Source organism: Halichoeres trimaculatus, unplaced genomic scaffold, assembly GCF_033239565.1.
Source record: "Halichoeres trimaculatus isolate MK-OKI-2021-1 unplaced genomic scaffold, fHalTri1.1 fHalTri1_scaffold_13, whole genome shotgun sequence".
Classification (NCBI taxonomy): Eukaryota; Metazoa; Chordata; class Actinopteri; order Labriformes; family Labridae; genus Halichoeres; species Halichoeres trimaculatus.
In genome coordinates, this window is record NW_027437191.1 from 25,911,156 (window position 1) to 25,932,551 (window position 21,396).

The 21,396-nt window shown below is 40.4% G+C and overlaps 1 protein-coding gene across 1 annotated transcript in view; it reads left to right on the top strand.

Moving 5' to 3' along the window:
- Positions 1-41: 41 nt before the first annotated feature.
- Positions 42-21,396, top strand: part of cfap61 (cilia and flagella associated protein 61) — a 34,376-nt gene continuing 13,021 nt past the window's right edge. Inside the window, exons 1-17 of the mRNA XM_074684741.1 lie at positions 42-184; positions 676-826; positions 1,023-1,099; positions 1,367-1,434; positions 1,522-1,642; positions 2,104-2,233; positions 3,562-3,936; positions 4,086-4,180; positions 4,865-4,904; positions 5,880-6,016; positions 6,097-6,223; positions 7,141-7,218; positions 7,379-7,585; positions 9,972-10,100; positions 14,423-14,550; positions 20,497-20,589; positions 20,921-21,089. Coding sequence (XP_074540842.1) covers positions 42-184; positions 676-826; positions 1,023-1,099; positions 1,367-1,434; positions 1,522-1,642; positions 2,104-2,233; positions 3,562-3,936; positions 4,086-4,180; positions 4,865-4,904; positions 5,880-6,016; positions 6,097-6,223; positions 7,141-7,218; positions 7,379-7,585; positions 9,972-10,100; positions 14,423-14,550; positions 20,497-20,589; positions 20,921-21,089 — 2,268 coding nt within the window. The remainder of the gene's footprint in view (positions 185-675; positions 827-1,022; positions 1,100-1,366; positions 1,435-1,521; positions 1,643-2,103; positions 2,234-3,561; positions 3,937-4,085; positions 4,181-4,864; positions 4,905-5,879; positions 6,017-6,096; positions 6,224-7,140; positions 7,219-7,378; positions 7,586-9,971; positions 10,101-14,422; positions 14,551-20,496; positions 20,590-20,920; positions 21,090-21,396) is intronic.

Consider the following 21,396-nt stretch of genomic DNA (forward strand, 5'->3'; position numbering starts at 1 on the left):
TGATTGAAACTGTGGCTCTTTTGTCAACAAGTTTTGGAAAGATGAGAACCATAACCTCAGCCAGTGGTCAGGAGGAAGCTGTGACCGTGAGAAGAAGTGAATCAGCTGATGCAGAGAGGATTGACTGTCTCATCAGTCTCCAGAGTCTGGATCCGTTTGGACGAGTCAACATTATTCATCTCCTGTGAGACAAAACTTCTCTTTTCAGTCTAAGATTAATCTTACATTTTCAGAATTTAAACAAACAAAAAAAAAAAGACGATTTCATAAAACACAAAAAACTTTTACCTGATGCAGTTATTCCCAAACACACAAAAAGGATGTAACAAACACAAATATGACATTGCATAAAACATTTTACCAAACCACAATATATTTTTATCTAAAAATACATTTGAATCCTTAAAGTACACAAGAACAAACAAACAACAACAACAACAGATAAAAACAAATAATTGAAAAATGAAAAAAAGTATTCAGAGAACATACTGGGAACGTTTTTGCATTATGGGTAATTTTAGAATAGAATAGAATAGAATAGAAAAAAAATAGAATAGAAAAACTTTTGCATTGTACATAATATTCCTTTTTGAAGCTGACCTTCAGCCAGCATAGATTTTAAATTTTGAGTGTTGTGACTTCTTTCTGACATTTTTTTTCTTTGCTTCTTTTCAGAGAGAAAGCAAATCTGGCTGTGACTCTGGCCAATGATAAGGATGATATTCTGGCTCATGCCTCCTTCTTCGATTACCCTGTTGGAGATTTGGTGGATCAGACTCAGTGGGAACCTTTCCTGCAGAAAAACTTCCAGGCTGAAACATGCACAGTGTGTATATTTCTGTGCTTCACGTATTTCTGCAGCTACTATACTGCAGAAAACTTTTTTTTTTTTTTTTTTTTTTTTTTTTGGGGGGGGGGGGGGGGGGGGGGGGGGGGGGCGCGACTCATATTGACTATTACTTTGTGCATCATATCTTTGGCCCAAACTAAATTAATCTTGCTTTAAATTTCTCCTCCTGCAGCCTTTAAACACACTCTTCCTTCACCTCTATGTGGCACAGCCAGATTTTGCCAAAGCCGGCATAAAGGAAATACTGAGGTATGAAAAATGAAGACAGGAATCACTTACAAATATTTAAATTAAACAAGTTATTTTGGGAGATTTATAGTATCTTAACATTTCAATGTATCATAAAATTCGACTACTGAGCTTCAGGCTCAGCTCTGCCCCCTTGATGTCAAGTTGACTTTGTCCATGTCTCATTTACAGTTTCTGGGCAAAACCAACCTCAGATAGGAAAGATTCATAAAATTTAATGCAAATCTGCAGGATAATAACGCCTCAGTGTAACTCTTTTCCTTTCAGAGCCGTCTTTAACGCAGTTGCAGAGCTGGAACACATCTGCCTGATCAGTCCATTTGAGGGAGATTTAGGTGAAGATCTGCCCCAAGCTCCTAATTAATCAATTATTCAGAATTTTTTAAAGAAGAGACTGACTCTTGTGGTTGGTGTTTGTTCAGAGCCAGCACTGGAGGAGGTGTTTGAGCATCTAGAACCCCTGACCGACCCTGGGCCGCAGTGTTTGGCTTTAATCTGTCACAGAGAAGAGTACTTCCCCAGGCTCCAGTTCCGCCCAGCCAGGTGAGTTCACGTCATTCCTGCACACTTACAAAGAACATAGCTGTCAAACTCGCATATAAAATTCATTTTAGGCAATAAGAAGAGAGTTTACGGTAGAAACATTTGCCTTTCCTCCACATTTAACAGTGAATTAGCTTACATGTGGTCCTGGATTGTTCTCAATTGCTTTTCTGGCCACATGGGGGCAGCCTAAACAAGCTGACTCCCTCTGACATGAATTTGAGTCCAGATTCCTTTGATTTAGTCTCCATTCTTTACTGTTATCATGAATGCCCAGCTCTGTTAATGTCCTTTGAAACTAAAAGGCTCTAAACATGACAGAAAATGCTGCTTAGATATTAAGAATCTGAGTAAATTCAAAGAACCCTCAAATGGAAATGTGATTTGTTTGACCCATTCAAGTAAAAACTGTCCCATATTTGAATTTCAAGGTGCACACTTCCTCTCTTTGTATCTTTCAGGGCTGAAGATCATGATGACATCATGCCTTTAATTGCAGATCAGACCAAACAGCTGTCAGAGAGCCGTCCGTACTTCCTGGTTGAAATCGTTGAGACACAGAATGAGCAAAATCACAGCGCTGTGTGTGAGGTTTGTCAAGATTTCAGCCACGGATTTACTCTTTTTTTTCAGAATGCAGAGTTCACAGCAGCATATTCTTGCTTTTTGATCTTTTCTGACTCCTCTGATCTGCTTTCATTCATTTAAAACGATCATAGTGTAAAAACAGCGAGCTGGTAACTGACTGGTCCTCAGACTCCCCGCTGCGGTCCGTTCCCTCGGGATCTCAGGGATGACAGATCTTCTCTCCTCTCTGCCAGTCGGGCTGACATGTGTTTGTGGCAGCATATGGCAGATACGAGCTGATATTCGGCCAAGACATGCTCTCACTGAACATATTGTGTCCAGACATCTGAAGCATTTTGGGCTTTTTGTCTGAATGTGTTCGGCACTCAGAGAACAAACAGTCAGACATTTCTCCAGAGGGTTGAGATTTTTCTATACTGAGGTTTGTAGAGCTGCAGAATTCAACACATAGATTTTTGGAGGTTAGAAAAGGCCATAACAGACCTCTCTTCAAAAATGTATTTTACCTTGGAGACAGGAGATTTGGTTATTTTATAGTGTTAAGATTTGATTATGTGTTAGATGTCTAGTTTCCTTAAAAAAAATGTAAAATTTGTTAACACAAAAGATGTATTGAATCTCAGGTAGAAGAGCAACTCTCGTGTTTTTCAAGGTGAAAGAGTTTTGGTTTCGAGGAGTGTAGAGAATGTTGGTGGCAGAAAGAAAAACCTTAAGTTCACTGGGACTCTACTGGTCCTGCTTTGAGGCCCAAATTGAGGAACATTTTCTTAATTTTCTAAATTTGTTTGATTAACATTATGTTCAGTTTGAATCTGAGAAAGTGCAGAATACATCATGCCAGTTTTAATGGCTTTGTTTTCTCATGTGCCAACACCTTGTTGCACAAAAAACACTGAGGTCTTTGTTCTTCTTTGTCCTCAATCAAAAAAAAAATAGTCCATATCTTATATAGTCGCTGTCATATTTGCATTTAGCAGAGCTTAAGTAGCACATAAACAAACCTCGTCTCGTCTTAAGTACTGTGACGTGTCTGTTTCTGTCTCTGTTAAGAAGCGTGAATAGAAGCTGCATAAACCATCCGATTCAAAATAAAAGCACAGAATTTTTTCCAAGGCTTGTAACCCACTGAAAGCAGGCTGTGACCCAAGATTTACTGCTTTAGTGGACACACTTTTGTAAAGTTACATCCACTTTTGGTGGGTGCTAGCTGAAGCAATATCAAAACTTTTGTATCTATTAGACTTTTGTATCCAAAATTAAGTAAAAACCCTGCAGAAGGAAACAGCCACCATGAGCACAGGTGTGTGACTGTCTGTGTGTTCTCTCCACAGAGCAATGGAGTCACTGTTGGCTTCATTAGCGTAACGTCTGAGGTGGACTTAATTCGTCTGAACGACAGTTTTGATCTGAGGGAGTTTGATGGTTTGTACAAAATGCAGCGAATACACAAAGAACTGTTTGCTGAGTCTGATTCAAGAGATGGAAGAGAGGAGCCGACACAAGCTGCTGAGTCTGATTCAAAAGACGAAGAAGGTGAACAGAACCAAACTGCCGAGTCTGATTCTAGAGATGAAGAAAGTGAACCAACACGAACTGCTGAGACTGATTCTAGAGATGAAGAAGGTGAACCAACACGAACTGCTGAGTCTGATTCGAGAGACGAAGAAAGTGAACCGACAAAATCTTCTGAATCTGATTCACAGCAGGTACTTTTTTCCCTGAATGAGCTACTTATTTTACCTACAAGCTCAGCTACAAAACAAAACCTCTGATGGTGTTTCTTGTCTCATTTTAATGGCATGTCTTTAATCTTCTAACTTTGGTTTGTTTGATATCATGATCTCGATCTCTGCAGGAGGAGGTAGAGACACAAATGGATCACCTTGTGTCAAAGAAATCCAACGCTTTCTGTATTCAGTTCTTTGGTATCGACAAGAGCTATGAAATGAGGTAAGGCTGGGCTTTTAAAAGTATTTTTCAGTACACTTTTAAAACTAGGAGTCTAGTAGAAATAGATAGTTTACGTGCAAATATATTAATAGCTGGGTCAAAAAAGTCTGGCCCGCTCTTATTGCCAAAGAGTTCAGGATGAGGTGAGCAGCAGAAACATTTGTAACTCTAAAGAGATTATGTTCATTTTAACATCATGTCTAAACCAGGTTAATCCTTGGTAATATAGAGTTTTAGAGAAGATGGTTCATCTGTGTTTAAAGAATAAAAACCAACAGAACAGTGAAGTGGAGCTCTGCCCTTTAGTCACACTCATGCTTCAGCCGAGCTGGAGCGGCGTCGATGGCGGCCGTCCAGAGCTCCATCAGTCATATGTCGTGTTACAGCAGAGAGAGTGACTGTTAGTTGGCTCCCGCTGAGCCCCTCTCTCCACCGCCGCACCTCCCAGCTGTTGCTGAATATGAAGTCGAGCAGCTCCCCGCAGAGAGTGAGCATGTTATTAATGAGAGGCGCGCTTAAAGTGACAGCGTGACAGAGCTGAAGGCGAGAAGTTGAGCTGGAAGCTGTGGGCAGACTGCTTGGCCAGTTGTTCCACTGCGGTGATCAGCAGCTCGCTTTTCATTCACAGATTGGCACTGACACATATTTTCACTTAACTTCCCATTTCCTCCTCTTCTCTTCCAGATCAGTGGAATTTCTTCCATATGTGTTCAACCTTTTCCCTGTGAGTAACATCCCCCTTTTTAACTGCAATTGTCTAAAGTCCCCCAGAAAATAAACCTTTGTTATTAAAAACAACCTCTATCCTTAATACATGAGGGGTCATATGCACAGCATGTGCATCAGGAAAAACAGATTGAATTCCTGCGCACAACTGAAAGTTTAAGATGTCAAATATGAGCCATACTGATATTGAGACTATTTTCTCAGAGATTTCTTTTTAAAACCTTTTTTTCACTTGATGTAAACATCAGGGATGTAGAAAGTTTCTGTTTTATGTTTTGCTCACAGACTTTATAAGAAAGAGCCATAGCCTTGTAGTTTGTAGAATGCCAAGTCCCTTAAAACTGCAATACTCTTAATAGCCAGCAGGGGGTCAGAGTAGTCTGATTGCCTAAAAGTTGGCAAGAGAATACACTACGTTTGTCTTATTTTATTCATGCAGTAAACATTTTCCCAATGAGTTAATGGTCCCAAAACTCGCACACTGCAAAACCTGAAATCTTATCAAGTGTTTTTGTTTTATTTGAAGTAAGAATTGTCTTGTTATACTTGGTTTGAGCCACAGTCACCTGACCAGTCCAAAAATGTCTTGTTTCCATTTATTTAAAAACAAAAATGAGGTCTGAATTGCTTGTAACTAGTAAAAAAAATATGTTAATGGAACAAGAAAAAATGCTTAAAACTAGAATGATGTCCTATCACAAATAACTTTTCTCTTGTTCCATTGGCAGATTTTTTTTTTACTGGTTACAAGCAATTCAGACCTAATTTTTGTCTTTAAATAACTTTAAACAAGACATTTTTTTCAGACTGGTCAGGTAAATGTAGCTCATATTAAGTCTAAAAAGACATAACATTAGAGACATAAGATTTTGTTTTTTCCAGTGTATCAAAACAAGATCACTTATCCAAATTCCTGCACTCCAGTTTTTGAGCCATTTGTCCACAAACCAGTGGCTTTATTTTTGTCCATCAGGACCGAGACTTTTGCATCATCACTGTCCCCACGCTGTCCCCTGTGTTCCCGTTGCTGCAGAACTTCTACAGGATGCCCCACCCTGCAAACACTCATCTCCAAGATGAACTCTACATCTTCCACCGTGATGGGCTGAGGTGGGTCAGATGTTTATTTTATCCAAAGCAGCAGCATTGTCAGGCTTTTCATGTTGTCTACTTTGTGGTGATTCTTGCAGGAACATTGAGGTGAGACCAGCTGTAGCCGCAGACCGCCCGGCTGTCTCTGATCTGGTGAAGGATCTGAGGCAAGGGGAATCTCTCCTGAAGGATTTGGACTGCTTCTATGAAGCCTGCAGCGATCTGGTCAGTTGTAACACCCGGTACAAACCTGGTTATCCCATCATGGTTGGATAAGAGACAGGTTTTGTCTCTTGCAGCAGCAGTGTGCTCTGTTAGTCTGTTTTCGCCCTGGGCTTTGCCTCTCAGGCTACACGCTGCCCTGTGGAGAAGCTTCAGGCTCTTCAAGAACAACTGGAGACACTCAAGATGAAAAAACATGCTCGCTTGCACAGGTTGAAAATCATGCACATTTTGATCCTCAAAGGTTACTTCAGTTCAAAATGATTTCAGTGTAAGAAAATAAAGAGACATCAGCATCAGTTTCATTCTGTTTTACAACCAGTTTAAAATCCTCACTGGAGCTTTAATGTGCACTAATTAAAAAAAAAAACAAACAACTTTTTGAATTCAGCTAACATCTAGTATCCTCCAATTTTCATCAAGGAAGATGTTTTAAATTTTCTGCTCTTCTTATCCTTAACTGAAACCATTTTTGAAATATACAAGAACATTAAATTTCAGTTTAGATAAATTTGTCAGGTGATATCACTAAATAATCTTGATTATCATAATACCAGGTTACAGATTCTAACTGGGATCCCTTCTGACCTGAAAATAAAAACATGCTGATTGTTTTGGACGGTGGAGTGTGACTGGAGCTGCTGACAGTGATTGTTTTGGAGAAAGGAGGAATATGTCACGTATGCCAGGGAACAGATTGGTGAGAATTCAGTTGAGCGGCTTCTCCTCTCTGACTGACGCCCCAGCTGTCACTGCTGCAGCTCCAACTCTGATAATTACTTCTTGAATGCAGCCGCTTCATGTGTATTCATGGCCCTGACAGCTACACGGAGCTGGATTCAAAGCATATTCAGTGCAGAGCTCACATTTCAACATTCATATGTTGTTCATATGTTGTTGTCTGTTCTTGTGTTTGACAGGATGGGGTCACTCTGCAGGCCTTTGTGGCCCAGGTGAACAGTCAGGTTGTGGGGATCCTGATCATCAGAGATGAGCTGGTAGGTTTCATGGTAACATGGTTTTGTTCTTCTTTGGGGCTGTTTGTTTCTAACTTGGTGGATATGAAAAAAACAACTGAGGAGGTGTCTCAAACGCATAAAGTTAAATAATTAAAGATGATCAAGTTTTGTATTAAAATCTTCCTGGTTTCTTCTTCAGGACATGGAGTACATCCGTTCCCATTACAACATCGAGAACTTCATCTACTTCAGCCACCATCGTTATGAAGAGCACGCTCAGATACAACACTTTGTCCTTGAACCCTCCTTTCAGCACTTCTCCAAACACGTCTTTAAAGAGGTCCTCCGATTGGCTCACAGGTCCTGTCTGTACCTCAGGATCTACCCCTCAGACCTCAGCCAAGAGGTGGGTACACGGAGACACTCATAGATGGTTTCATGTCAAAATGCACAGGTTTCTCAAATACTAGACTATTGACATTAGAGAAGTGTGTAAGTGTTTCAGATTGTCTCCAAAAATGCAGCAAAATTCTTAAAGGCCACCAGAAATCACTGTGTTTACAAAGTTTAAAGCTTCTAAGCTTTGAATCTTTTTCAGCACAGATCGAAAGGAAGTTTTGGAGATAGGCTGACGATACAGAAGCTCTGGAGCTTTTTATACTTGACCAGAGCTTCAAAACCTCCTCATTCAGCTAAATCGTTTAGCAAGTTTTGTATAAAAACTGTATGATTGTCAAGAGTAAGAAAGCTAGTAGGCTGCTCGTTCAGCTACCAAACATATTTACTTATATTTTTTGCTTTTAATTTAGGGATTCAGCCCCGATTCTGATCTCAAGTATAGGATTGGGGTAGATCTTGGCATTTTTTGATTTGAAAAGTGATTGGCATTTTAGCATCCAATCGATTACATTAGCCATCACTGTGTCCAACCTCCTGCTGAATGCAGATGTGTCAGTAAGCAAGTGCCTCGGGTTTCGCCCAATCTTGTACTGTTGACAATAAAATCATACAATAAATGTGACATTTACGCTAAATACCAGCCACATTTTGCTTTATTACAGGAAATATTGAGTGATAGCATCTGCTTTACAGAATCATATGGTAACCCTTTAGGGACATACAGTTCTAAAAGGGGAAAAAAACTCAGGACAGTCTGTTAGCTTAGCATTAGCAACACTGTGACTTAAATGTCAGCAGTGTGGAAATATATAAAACTAGAAAGTGAAAACTGTCCCAAGAGCCACATGTGAATATAAGTGTGATTGTTTCCTGAGGCAGTGTCAATGAAGCTGGAAAACTAGACACAGTTAGATAAATAAATAAATACATGATAATATAAAATGTAATATTATGTTATTGATCCCCCACTGGTGGAAATTGTTTGCCAACGCAGCTTCGATTGCATATGCAATAGTACAATAACAAGAGCTAGTGATAAAAAGTGAAAAACTAAAAAGTTAAAAATGTATTAGGACAAATAGTAATTGGGACATTCTTAGTTTAAATACACAAAATAAATGCAAGATTTTTGTGACAATTAGAATTATTGTTTGAAATGTATTTGTAACTTCTCATAAATGAGAAATATTTAACGAAGAACACACCCAGCTTCTCTGATATTTTTGTTTTAAGTGTTTAAACCAAAACTATTATCATCAAGGGGTTTATTGGTGCTGCAGGTCTTAACTGAGTGGGCTGCTTTACAATTTACAGCCACTAGATGTCACTGTGCAATCTGACTTCAAAAAGTCAAACATTAAATGTTTTTTTTTGCACAAAGTGGAAGAAAAACAGAAAGTTTGAAAGGATCCATTACTCATCACTTTCACTCTTCAGATTCCAGTTTTAGACAGCTATTGCTGCAAATTGAGTGCTCACCACTTCCTGGTTGTGCCACAAGCTAGGTGGGCTGGAGAAGCTACTTAAAAGCTACTGGAGTGAGCCATTAAGAGGGGGGGGCACAGGCACAAATAATTTTAAAGCGTGTCACAATGTGAAGTTACTGTCCCTTTTTGACTGAATGATGACTGTTTGTATGTAAACTTTCATTTCTTGCAATATCTGTTTGTGCAGAAGTTGCTTCAGTGTGAATGAGCGTTATATCATCTGCTGTCGCCCCCCTGAGCTGGTCTTGTCCACCTGGTTTCCTCAAAAAACAAAGGTCATTTAAGGGAACTGGTTGCTTTTGGTGTAAACTTGTGTGCAGGTGTCTTATGGTGACAGAATGGAGCACAGGTACAGTCCCAGTTTGTTTTTGTATTTCTGTATTTGTCTTAAAAAAGACAAACACCACACTTTCTTCTTAGCATTCTTCCGTCCTGGTCTAGAAAAGTTCAAGTGTCTTAAACTTTGTCCACACCAGTTGTTTTCTTGGACACAAACAGATCTCCTCATGTAGAAACTTTGAGCAGCAGCAGGTTGTTTCCTGCAGACTGCGGCCCTCTGCAGGCTGCTGTCTCCGGGGTCAGGGCAGCAGGTGCTGCTGCTGCTGCCAGCTCCACCTCTCCACTCCATAATAAGACATTTCCTCAACATGTAGAGGCCTCCACTTCCTCTGCTAATTATCTCCACAAACAAGCAGCAGATTGGGAGATGATGATGTGCAAATAGAATAATGGCAGAAGATAGCCAGAGAATCAGCCAGTGGAAAAAGCACAGGGTGATGGTTTCCAGTGTAAGGCTTGCATCATCTAAACTCATTATCACTGTGCTGCCTCCAGAGCCCTCACACTGATGCTCTAACCTCTGAGGAGGTGTTTCACTGACACCCTGCCCTCTTCTTCTGCACCCAGAATTCCTGCGTCCACCATTTGGAATCGCTCCTCAACTGTGCGGTCCCAGTACGCCCGCGACGCCAGATCATCTACCCGCTGGAGGAGCTTGGCATCAACGCTCCTTCCAGGCAGATCACAGAGGACCAGGTGGGCACAGCAGCAGCTGGCTGACAGGGAGTAGCCTGCCAGGCAATGCAGAATAAAGACTGACAGGGTGTGGGCAGCAATGTGACCAGTAGGTGGTGCTGTTTTAAAAGAGAAGCGTGACACATGACATACTTCATTTAAAGCTATGGAAGAGAGTCCATAGAGGCATTAAGAGAAGGTGTGATAGATTAAATAAAGAGATGTCTGTAGTGGTAGCTGGAATAGCTCTTTGGAGGTCTCTGAAATCTCTTTTTTTATACTTTTATCAAAATTACAGAGACGGCATGCTGACATTTTGAAAACAAGCAAAACTCTGTGGTCACTGACATGTAGCTCTATTTTTTTTTAATCTTATTGGCAAACTCTGGATTAGAGTGCTAAACTTTATCGTATGTTGTTAAGAAAGTTTAAATTATCAAGAAATTAGAAAAAATCTGTTTTAGCAAAATTTTAGCAACATGCATTTAAAATATAAAACAATGAGGTTTTCTCCCTTTTAATTTCCCACTGAAATGGGTTTACATCCTAATACAGCTTTCAGGTTTGTTTAATGGTCTCCAGCCTTCAAAAAACGACGTTGTTTTAGTTTTTGTGCTAATTCGGTGAACTTATATGTTTATTTCAACCTAGCCTGACCCCTTTCACCTCTGTATCACAGCAGTCATGATTCCAGACTCGGTACGGATAAGCGCCTCGCCTCCTGCAGGATGATTAATCAAACTTAAAGCACCTGTTCCCCCTCTGTCGATACGTACAGGGATCATATTACACAGAGCCGTGGTCATTGTGTGCAGCGAAGGTGAGGCATCTCAGGCATGATAAGAGCTGCTGCACCTGCTGCACCTTCTGCACCTGCTGCACCTGCTGCACTGCACATGCAGATGAGACGGCAGCTTTGTCCATGTGAATGCCTCATCTGGTTAATTCCTGCAGTATTCAATAGATGCAGGCAGGCATTTAATTTGTCTGTAACACATGCTGGGCTCTTACGTATAAAGTCATACTCATTTTCAATAAATGTCAAAGTGCAGCATGTGCATGGCACACAAATTACACAACACTGTTATTCCCCTCATCTTTTATTGTGTTAGTGGATGACTGTTATGAGGATCAATAACAAAAATATTTTCCTACACACTCCTCGCCCTCTCTTCCTGCTGGATATCAGTCTGGGTTTCCTCCATTCTGCAAAATCAAAGCTGATTAGGAACACATCACTGTCAAAATTGATGAATAGATTTAAATATTCTCTGTGCTTCAACTTAAATATCAAAAAGCTGAAACCATCACTGGACTGACTGTAGCTTTTAATGACACATTCACCTGATTGCTAATTTTCAAACCACAAAATCTGCTCAATAGCCCAGAGAGGAAAAATTGTATCATGAATCAATTTTTTTGGCATCTGGACTCTACCAGCTGCAAACATTTTGTTGTACTTACTCAAAGAGTGACAGCTTCCATGGATTCAGTCACCAAAAGTGTTTTACTCCATAGCCTGAGGTCCATAAATGATGTAAACATTTTTGTTTCTGTTTTGTGCACATACCAAACCAAAGCCTATCTAGTAAGGCCTCACTAATCTGCATTTGGACTGTGCACATGCTACTCTATATAGCTCTGTATATTCTGCAGAAACTTGTTAACTCTTACAGCTGATGTCTTTTAATGAATGTATTTATCATGATGTTAAAATATGAGCATTCAAAAAACTCATCAGAGCACAGATTGAAGTTATGAAATGGTATATAAGAAGAAATCAGAGGTATTTTGGTCTAAAATGTTGCTAAAATAAAATCCTGCCCTAAAAAATCCTGACATATTTTCTCCTTATTGCCCCTATTGGAGAGCATTGTCCTTGATCAGAAACAGAGTTTGCATATGTTTACACAGCACATAGCACTAAAGAAAACTGATCACTCATTATGTGGTATCAAGAAACACTTGACACTTTTTCTGACTGATTTTTACAGAAATCACTCAGAGAAAGTGTTAACAGATTGAGCACTCAGATGGTACTTTCGGTAATATTCACAATTTCCTCTCTGAAAGAAGTTTGGACACCTCTGATCTAGTACAAACAGATGGTACAGTGAGGGTTTTTTTTAAAGTGTGTTTTTGTGTAAAATCCTCAAAATGTGGTTAATTCATACACTGTTAGATGATTTGCAAAAGCCATAATAGGAGTGTAAGAGCAAAAGCACAAATGCAAAAGCTACAACACAACAGAAGTTAAAAGGGGTTGCTTATCCCACCCCAAGTTGTGAAAGTATGTGAATGATTATCTTTTTTAACATGAGCTTTGATATAGCTTTGTAGGGGTCTCAACTTATGGAATCCTTCAAAGTACTTATATTTCTTTATTTACTGGTAATGTGTCATCTCATATTTAGCTTTATGAATCAGTCATGTCATAAAGTTAGCATTAGAACTTTATTTATTATGACTAAAGTTTTTTTTTTTTTTTTTTTAAACAATCATTCACTAACTTTTCAATGTCTGCTTGGAAAACTGTCCTTTTCTCTTCCGTTGTGTGGTGGCTTTTGCATACTTTTGCAAATCAGCCGACACTTACCGGCCACTGTAAAATTCAGAATCCAAAAACACAGATGAACTTAAGCAAAATGCTGATTTATTAGCTTTAAATGGTAAAGTTTTAAAGTTAAATTTGGATCATTTGTCTGTTTGCATCTTTGCATTTACTCTGCATGTACTTGTGGAAGCATCAGTTTTCATCTGTTTGATGAAATTTTTCTCAACTGATCAATCAGACAAAGAAAGGCATCCAAATATCAATATAATCAAATACTTGTTGACAGCAAATTAATATGTCAGTGAGAATGGTCTAAGAGTTTGCAGGAATGTGGATTTTTAAAACTCAGAGTTTTTGGATGGCCATATGCACAGTTCAAACTAGTGAAAAACAAAACTACACTAATGTAAAACTTAGCACCAAAATAAAAGTTTAAGAAAACTAAAGAAGCATCTGCAGAGAACTGTGAAAGTTTGCAGCTTTATAAGAGACTTTTTAATACTTTGAGCTCAAAAATACAAAATGAGGATGAGGACTTTGCTTTAAAAATGTATACAAAGAAGAGTACAGGTAGCTTTAAATTTTACTTCAGTTAAGTTTTCAGTAGAAAGATTATAAAATTAGAGTGAGAGCATGTTAACCTTCTTGCAGACCCTATTTCCCTTGATGTTTCTTCAGATGGTTTTTAAGCTCTTCTTGTTTAGCCTAAATTTGTTCAATCCTAGGTTTGTCTCTTATCAGATGATGAGTCCTTCCAAAACTCTCTGTAACTTCCTCCCTGACCTGATATCAGAGAAAGAAACGGATCAAATTTATTTACATAACTGAATAATATTCATGCAGGCAGTCAAAAATAATCTGCTTCATTATCCCTCCAATTAAAATCATTTATAAGGTCACTTATATTTTTGATATGTGCCCACATTAATGACCTCACACCCTTTTGTTTCCTCAGTTCGTGACAGATGTCGAGCACATGAGCCCTCACAGACACAATCTGAATATTACACAAAGGTTAATTTTACCCTCGGGTTTCCCCCTTTTTGTTTAATACTGTTTGCATCCAACAAGGTGCATTGTGGGGCCAATCTGCCTAATTATAGATGATGAAGGAGCTATTATCTGCGTCAGAGCAGGGCGGGGACCAGAGACGCTGTGTTCCCTCCGATTCCTGCGGGACTCTTCTGTAATTGTTGTGAGACAGGGTTCCTTAACAGTCGAGTCACACCTCTGATCTCACTTTTAGGTTTTCATCACGTGTCTCCATCAGTTTCTAGTGATTTATCATCACTGAAATAGAGTGGAAACACTGAGCAGAGCATGAAATCAGGTGGAAATTGACAGAAAAAGCATTAAAAGGGCTTTAAACATTAACAAAACTAATCCAGGAAGAAGAGAAGAGATGAACGTGTGAGTATTTCAAGCTTTAAAACCATCAAAACAGGGAGCAGTGTTCTCTATCTTTTCCCTCATTACAGATTTCAGAAGCTTGAATTTCAGTTTAGTTTAAATGTTTAGTTAGTCTGAAAGCTGGACTGCCCGTTCCGTTCAGCAGGCGGACAAAGTGCTGTGATGAAAGATGGTCCTTGATCCTGTGATATTCAAACAGACACATCATTTCATGAAGCTTTTAGCAGGGTGATTATTAAATGTAGCTGCATTTGATGGAGGATTTAATTTTCAGAAAATGGCACCGGTTATTTTGAGAGCTGAAAATTCCCTCAAGGATTTCACCCAAACCTTTTCTTCTTGTCTCTCTTTGTCTCTCTCATCTGTTTCTGTCTCTCAGGCTCCGTTTGCTCTCAGCCTCATCAGCAGGAAGTTGACCATGGAGCCAAAGGTCATCGTAAACGCTCGGATCGTGGTGGTCGGAGCGTCAGATACGGGTTTATCTTTCTTGGAGGCTCTTTGCTTCTGGTGAGTCTGCATTTGGAGAGCTCCTCCTGGTATATTTAGTGTGGACATCACATTTATTTCAGAGGATTGTACTTCTTTTGAACATCAGCAGCAGTGAGCTAAATTACGTCACACTTCTCCTCCGAGACGTAGACGGGATTAACCTCTGAAGGGGCCCCGGGGCAAACAATTACTGTTAGGCTCCTATTAACCCTCCCACACACACACACACACACACACTCACACCTCTCACCATCTGTGCAGTGTGTGAGCCCCCTGACATCTCCATGTCCCCTTTAAGAACCAAACACCCAGCAGACTGTACACAGCAGCTCAAATATCTGACCCATAAGACAGACACAGACCTGTTTTCCTAAACAGGGGTGAGAACAATTGATCTCTAAGTGTTCGAGACCTCAGGGAGTTTGATCTGATTTATAAGCCATGAAATATTCTAGACTCATGGACTCAGCTGGAAAGGTTTTATGCAAAGGATGCTTTATAACAGGATTCTAATTTGCATAACCACCTGCTCACTATACAGTTGTTATAACCTCATACAAGAAATGCAGACCTCCTCAAGTTAAAGATTTAAACGCACGTGGGGTCATTTCAGAAGATTACTCTGTCATTTTAAACAACAACCATTTTTATTTTTGAATATCACCATCAACGTACAGACACAAGAACACGTCATAACATAACCAGGATTCACTCACGTTACACATTACGTCTCAGAGCACCGGGCTGTGAGTAGTACCAAGCAGATAGTCCGCTCACCCTCTGGGCCATAGACTGTGAAAAAAAATGGACGTCTGCTTGCCCGGCTCGAAGTGAGGTCTCCACAAAAACTGCTCCCCCTGGTGGCTGGCTGCAGTATAGGTTAAAAAATCCAGCTCTCTGGCCATTCCAGATGGGCTGCGGTCAAACTCTAAAAAATTAATACTCCTCGTAGAAATGTTTCTCACGTCCAATTGTTGTGGTGATTTGAAGATAACATTTAGCTGTCTTGTAATCAAGTCCTCTTTTTTCTGAAAAGTTTCGTTTTCAGTAGTTTTACAAGGTTAAAAACGAGGCTTTACGTAACGTTTATTGATGATTGACAGCTGCCGTTCTTGTGTATTTTCTTCTGGGATTGTAAAATATGTCGTTAGGTAGAGTCAAGAAGTGATAAGACTCTCAAAAGAAAAAAAATAATTATTGTTTTTGTCACCCGGCTCCACCCTGATTCTCCCAGAATCCCTCATCGTCTCTACTGTGTAGACTCTGGCTACAATTGCTACCAATGGCTGCGCCTGTGACTGCGGTATTTTGGCTTGAAAACCATACAATGATAAATGACCGCGCCACACTGTCTTGGACACTAAACCACTCTACAAACTGAGTTTACAAAGTTTGTGGCCTTTCAAACAATCGATCCAGATTCCTTGAACAGTCCTGCCTAGTGCAAAATACAGCTTTTTAAAAAGTAAACACTGGTAATATATTAATAAATATAAGGATTATACAACTGTATAAGTCAACATGTATGGGAGTCGGTATAACATAGAATAAACATTATAAATACATATTATAAAAACAAAAGTGCTACATAACAACAAATAAATACATTACCTCGCCACTTTGCATCCTGGGAAATGTTGTCTTGAAAAAGAAATGTAGTGTTACATCCAAAACAAATGAATGCTTTGGCATGGGTCATAACCAAAGAGCAACATCCGGTTTAGAGAAATGAAGCCTATGCAGAAGTGCTGAAAGTTGCTGTTCTTTGAGAATCCACTTGAGGCTGGCTGCAGAAAGACCAGAAGTCACGTACGCACTCAGTCAAAAAATAGACTTTTATAGCATTAAAAACATATTTACAGCCTGATAAAAAAAAAAACGGCTTGGGTCTTAAATGCTAATTTCACTAACAGCACACACTGTAGGGGGGTTGAAATTTTTTCTTACTCTGCAGTTTAGAAGATATTTGGATCATTGAATTGCCCAATCAGAGACCCAGCTCAGCTCACATGACTGATGGGTGCCCTACAGCTGTTAGAAAAGAAACTGAAAGCAGGCGTCATATGTAGTGTGTTCGCAAATTAGCTTCATTTTACGGTATCGGGAACAGACAGGTGATGTTGTTCCATTAAACATTATAATTGTGCAGAAAGAAAACAAAGGTGTAGAAGAGTGATTTTTACCTCAAGTATGGTCTCAGAGGTCTGCTTGTAAAGAGCAAGGAAAGTGTCCTGTTGGCATGATTTGTTGTCCTCTCTCAGCAGAGAGGAGAAGTTTGAGCAGACTTATGATCACTTTTCTCTGGATTTAAGTCATTAAGCATTTAAGTTCAGAGGTTAAACTGGCAACTTAAAGAGAGAAGTCAGGCGGTGAAAGGAAAGGTATTAAAACCATCATGTTCAGATGGGTGTAGAGAAATACTCCAGATTCCCTGAACATGAAGAGGATGGTCTCAGAATGTAGCTTCACTTTCATTCCTTTATCATCTTTTATTCCAGGAATCCAACCTCTGCAAATGTCACTTGACTCTGAGTCTGACGTTGTTCTTTGTGAGATTAAGCACTGCAGTAGATAATAAGAAGCGGTGAGCTGCTGATTCAGAACCTGGTGATAGCTGCCAGGCAACCGGGCTCGAGCGGGCTCTCTCAGTTCGCTGGGGCTGGTAACGGCTGGCACGCCAGCGAGGGCGAGGCAGGCGCACGCAGCTGTGTGAGGCCTGGCGTTCGGCAGGGCCAGCGCTGGCCCCTTTAATTAGCCACTCCACTGTTTCCCCGTCAGGGATCTGCTGCAGCGATCTGTGTTTGCTGTCACTAATGAGTTGACTAATGAGGCAGTTAGTGTCCGCTGGACTAATGGTGAGGCGGCGACGCATTGAGAGGGTGAATGATGGGTCAGTTTCGACCTGCTGGGGCCCCCCTTATCAGGCCTGCCCAAACGTCCATCCCCCTTCAGCCCCCCTGGCACAACACAGCTTTTCATGTGCTCATTGATTCAGACCCAGTGCACACACACACACACACACACAGCACCTCCATTACTGTTTGGGACGGGGTCAGACAGATAAAGAGCTCTGCGGCGGCTCGGCCCTCTGCTCGCCGTGGTCAGGCTGCAGGGTCACCGCAGCCGTCTGTCACTGCCTGATAACGGAGCAAATCCAGGACTTCTGATTCAGCCACATCCAGACACCAATAATAGGCCTTAATGCCTCGGCGCTGCGCCGTAAATCCACCTTCTGGCACAGATTAACAAGCAAAGTTTGACTGCTCTCATTGTCTGCTGCAGGGCTGCTTTTGTTATTCACATGTTTACGATAAAATCAAGGCTCAAACCGGAGATGATACCATGCAGTGAAACCACAGATTATCACACTCCACTTAATCTGTTTGAAAACTCTTGCTCAAGAGAGAAACATTTCTAGATATTTACAAAAACATCCTCGAACTATCCAGAACAAGATGGAAAAACCGTCGATGAGAAAATCAAAATGACAAATCACTCATTCACACAATCATCCAGTTTCAGAACAAAACAATCAGTTTGTCACATCAAAATGAGCATTTTGGAGTATTTCCTGGTTTTGTTCTCAGGAAACAACTTTATCTCTCACTAAGAATCCATAAACAGCTGAATGGATGATTAAAAAAAACACTGTCAAGTTAGCAAAACCTTCATGAACGATCTAGCCTTGATGCAAAAATCCTGTAAAGTCAAAGCCAAATTTCCTCTCTGTTAATTCTCTGCAGGCTGATAAATTTCAATCCTCTCACTCATAGGATATGCAACCCTGCTTTGTCTCGTGAGCTCCATAACACGACAGTCATCCCCGTATATCCAGCAGGTTTACCAGCGTTCAGGCGTCTGGTACTGCCGATCTGTGCCGCCAGGCGTTAATTTAGCAGGAAGCAGAGATAAGAACAGCGCAGGAGGCGATCAGAGGCGTCACTGCGATAAGGCTGGACACTGCGAGCTACACACTCTGCTATTCAGCACTCCAAGGAGCCGGAGCTGCTATCAGCTGCATAATGTCCTGAAGGCCGGAACAAAGGAGGTCATTTGCATCACAAAAGATGTTGTATTCTGTGGACAGTGAACACACCAGAGAGCAGGATGATGCATCGGTAGCTGGAGGCTGGAGAACATCCTGTGACAATTTCCTTCGCTAATGTTTCACTGAGTTTAAAGTTTTTAGTGATTTTTAGTGAGATTTAGAAACAACACAATCAAAACTTCTGTGTCAACAACACATAGTGAACATAAAACAACTCAGAGAATACATGCATGATTACAAATGCATGAAAAAACGGTTTCACAGAGACTCTAAAGCCTTTGAATGAAAAACAAGAAACCACAGAGAACTACTCAGAGAAACTAAAATTCAAGGAGACAAGCGTGGACAGAGAGGCAGAAAGCATACCCAAACAAACACAAATCACCTGCAGGAAGTAAAAAAAAAAAAACAGTCAAGAAAAAAAAAAACAGAAAGCAAGAAAATAAAAGAAGTATGCAAAAAGAGACAAACATGGCATGATCATGAAACATAAAACAGAGAAAGAGGGACATTGCTCATTTTAGAATTAAACTGTAAAGAGCGCCTTTTTGATCCACCACAAACCACAAAACTACAAAGACCAACAAGACCAACAGATCCCTAAAGAATCTAAAAAGACATCAAACAACTAAATCCAAATGTGATCCAAAAAATCCAAAAAACTCAAGAATTGCACAGCATCTCACTTATAGCAGCCAGCACAGACTGAAACTTAGGAATGTCTATCAGTTTAAACTTAGCTGCCAGTTGTCCCTCCTGTCCCCTCAGCTTTGGGGAAGGAGTAAACAGAATCAAAATAACAGAATGACAGGTGACAGACACTGCTTTCAATGTCTTCAAGAGTACAAGAGATGAAGCTGTACACTACCCAATGGATGAGCTCACTGGATGTCATAATGACGCCGTTTACAACATTAAGACCTTAAAGGATCTCAGGAGTCTAAAGATTTCCTCTTTCTGACTTGCAAATGTTGACATCATCACATCCCCTGTCCACCAGTGACAGAGCCATTCTTCCTCCTGAAGTGTCAGCTAATATGCAGGTCCAAGACCAGCTATGACAGAAATAACATGGAAACATCCGAGGACACTGAACCCGAGCCTACTCCAGTTCAGGGTGCACCAGAAGTTTCTATTATGAAGTCAAAACAAAATACTGATGCTCACCTTCCAAATGTTGACCCAAGAAGGATGGCTTCTGTTGCTCAGAAAAGAACAGCCAATCACCGTGTTGAACTAAGGAAAGGGATGTCTTGCAGATCATCTGGAAAGCCCAACACCAGAATATAAAAGAAGCTACTTCTGCCTTGGAGAGGAGGTTTTTCTGAGGTTTTAGGGAGGCTTGGGGAGAAGCTTTTTGGGCCTTTGGGAGGAGGGCTTTTAGGCTGTTAGAGGCCTAGGAGGATGGAGGTAGTTGATTCGCTGCAGAGCTAGGGAGCTCACTTTGTTCAAGATGGCTTGTTATGAATAAAGTTTTTGGATTCAGGATGACAGAACTCCTTGGCTGATTGGACTCTGGGTCTTCTTCTTCAATTTACTCAGGATGCAGAGCTTTCCTACACCAATACAAACAATGTGGAGAGAGAACACCTGAGGAGGAAAGTCCATCAGTCAAGGATAATAACTCTCTAACCATGAGGTTACTAAAGCATAGACTGCTGTAGTTAAAGATTGGAAAGGCCAAGCATCTTCGGAGATTATCGATGTGATGGTGTTCTTCAAACCTTCCTGGAACACTTGGCATTTTTCTTTGTTCTATTTCCTCTTCTTGATTTCTCTCTTGACACACCAGCTCGGCTTTTTGAATACTCCATGGAGAAAGTTGTCATGAAACCTTCCTCCTGCGCTGTGTATGTATTCGCTCAGCTCTCCCAGTAAAGCTCTCATCATTTTCAGTGTTGTTTCTCCTCTCGCAGCCCTCACCTGAAGTTCAACCACCTGACGCTCATCTCGACACACGGGCTTCCCAGAGACTGTGACCACGACGATGTCGGGTTCCTCTCCACCAGGTGAGTGAATGGGATGGCAGTTCATTGAATTACTCACTGAATGTTTTCCAAAATCATTAACCATTAGGACACCTTTTTGTCTTTTTGAACCCAAAGCACCATTCGGAAAGGAGTAAATTTAACCTGAGTGATACTAAGATGATATTGTGGAAAAATTACACACTTCAGCATCTCTTGAGTCCACTCAGAGAGACTGTCATTACCATCTTTAAAGCTCTGGTGCACAGCAATCTTTGTGCCATAACCAAACATCAAATCAATCATCAGAATGGATAAATACTGGAGGTAATAACCTAGTTTCACTTTGCTTCCCTCTTTCTCTTTTTTGCAGTCATGCCTACAGCAGCAGAGACATAGGCCAGCTGGCTCTTGAAACCTGTGTCACCGTGGTGACCGGGAAGATGATCAGAATCAACAGGAAGTCCAAAAACATTGTTGTGTCTGGAGGAAAAAAGGTTGCCTATGATCACCTCATCCTCTGCACAGGCCTGCAGTACCAGGTGAGAATATTAGCGCTGTGAAATAACAGGTTTTAATGTGCAGACTCATCACAGGATCTCTTCTGTATGTAGAGGGCATTATTACAGAATGAGAACTTTTTTGTTGACAGAGATTTTACTCAGATAAAACAGGCATGTTTATTTGTGGAGCACAATTCATACACAAGGCAACTCAAAGTGCTTTACAGCAAAAATGAAATATAATCACTAGAATGCAAAATGAAATCGTTTCATAAAACATTTAAAAAGTCATTTAATTAAGAGAGAGGAGTGCAGATAAAATACTTTCGATTGTCATATGCAAAGC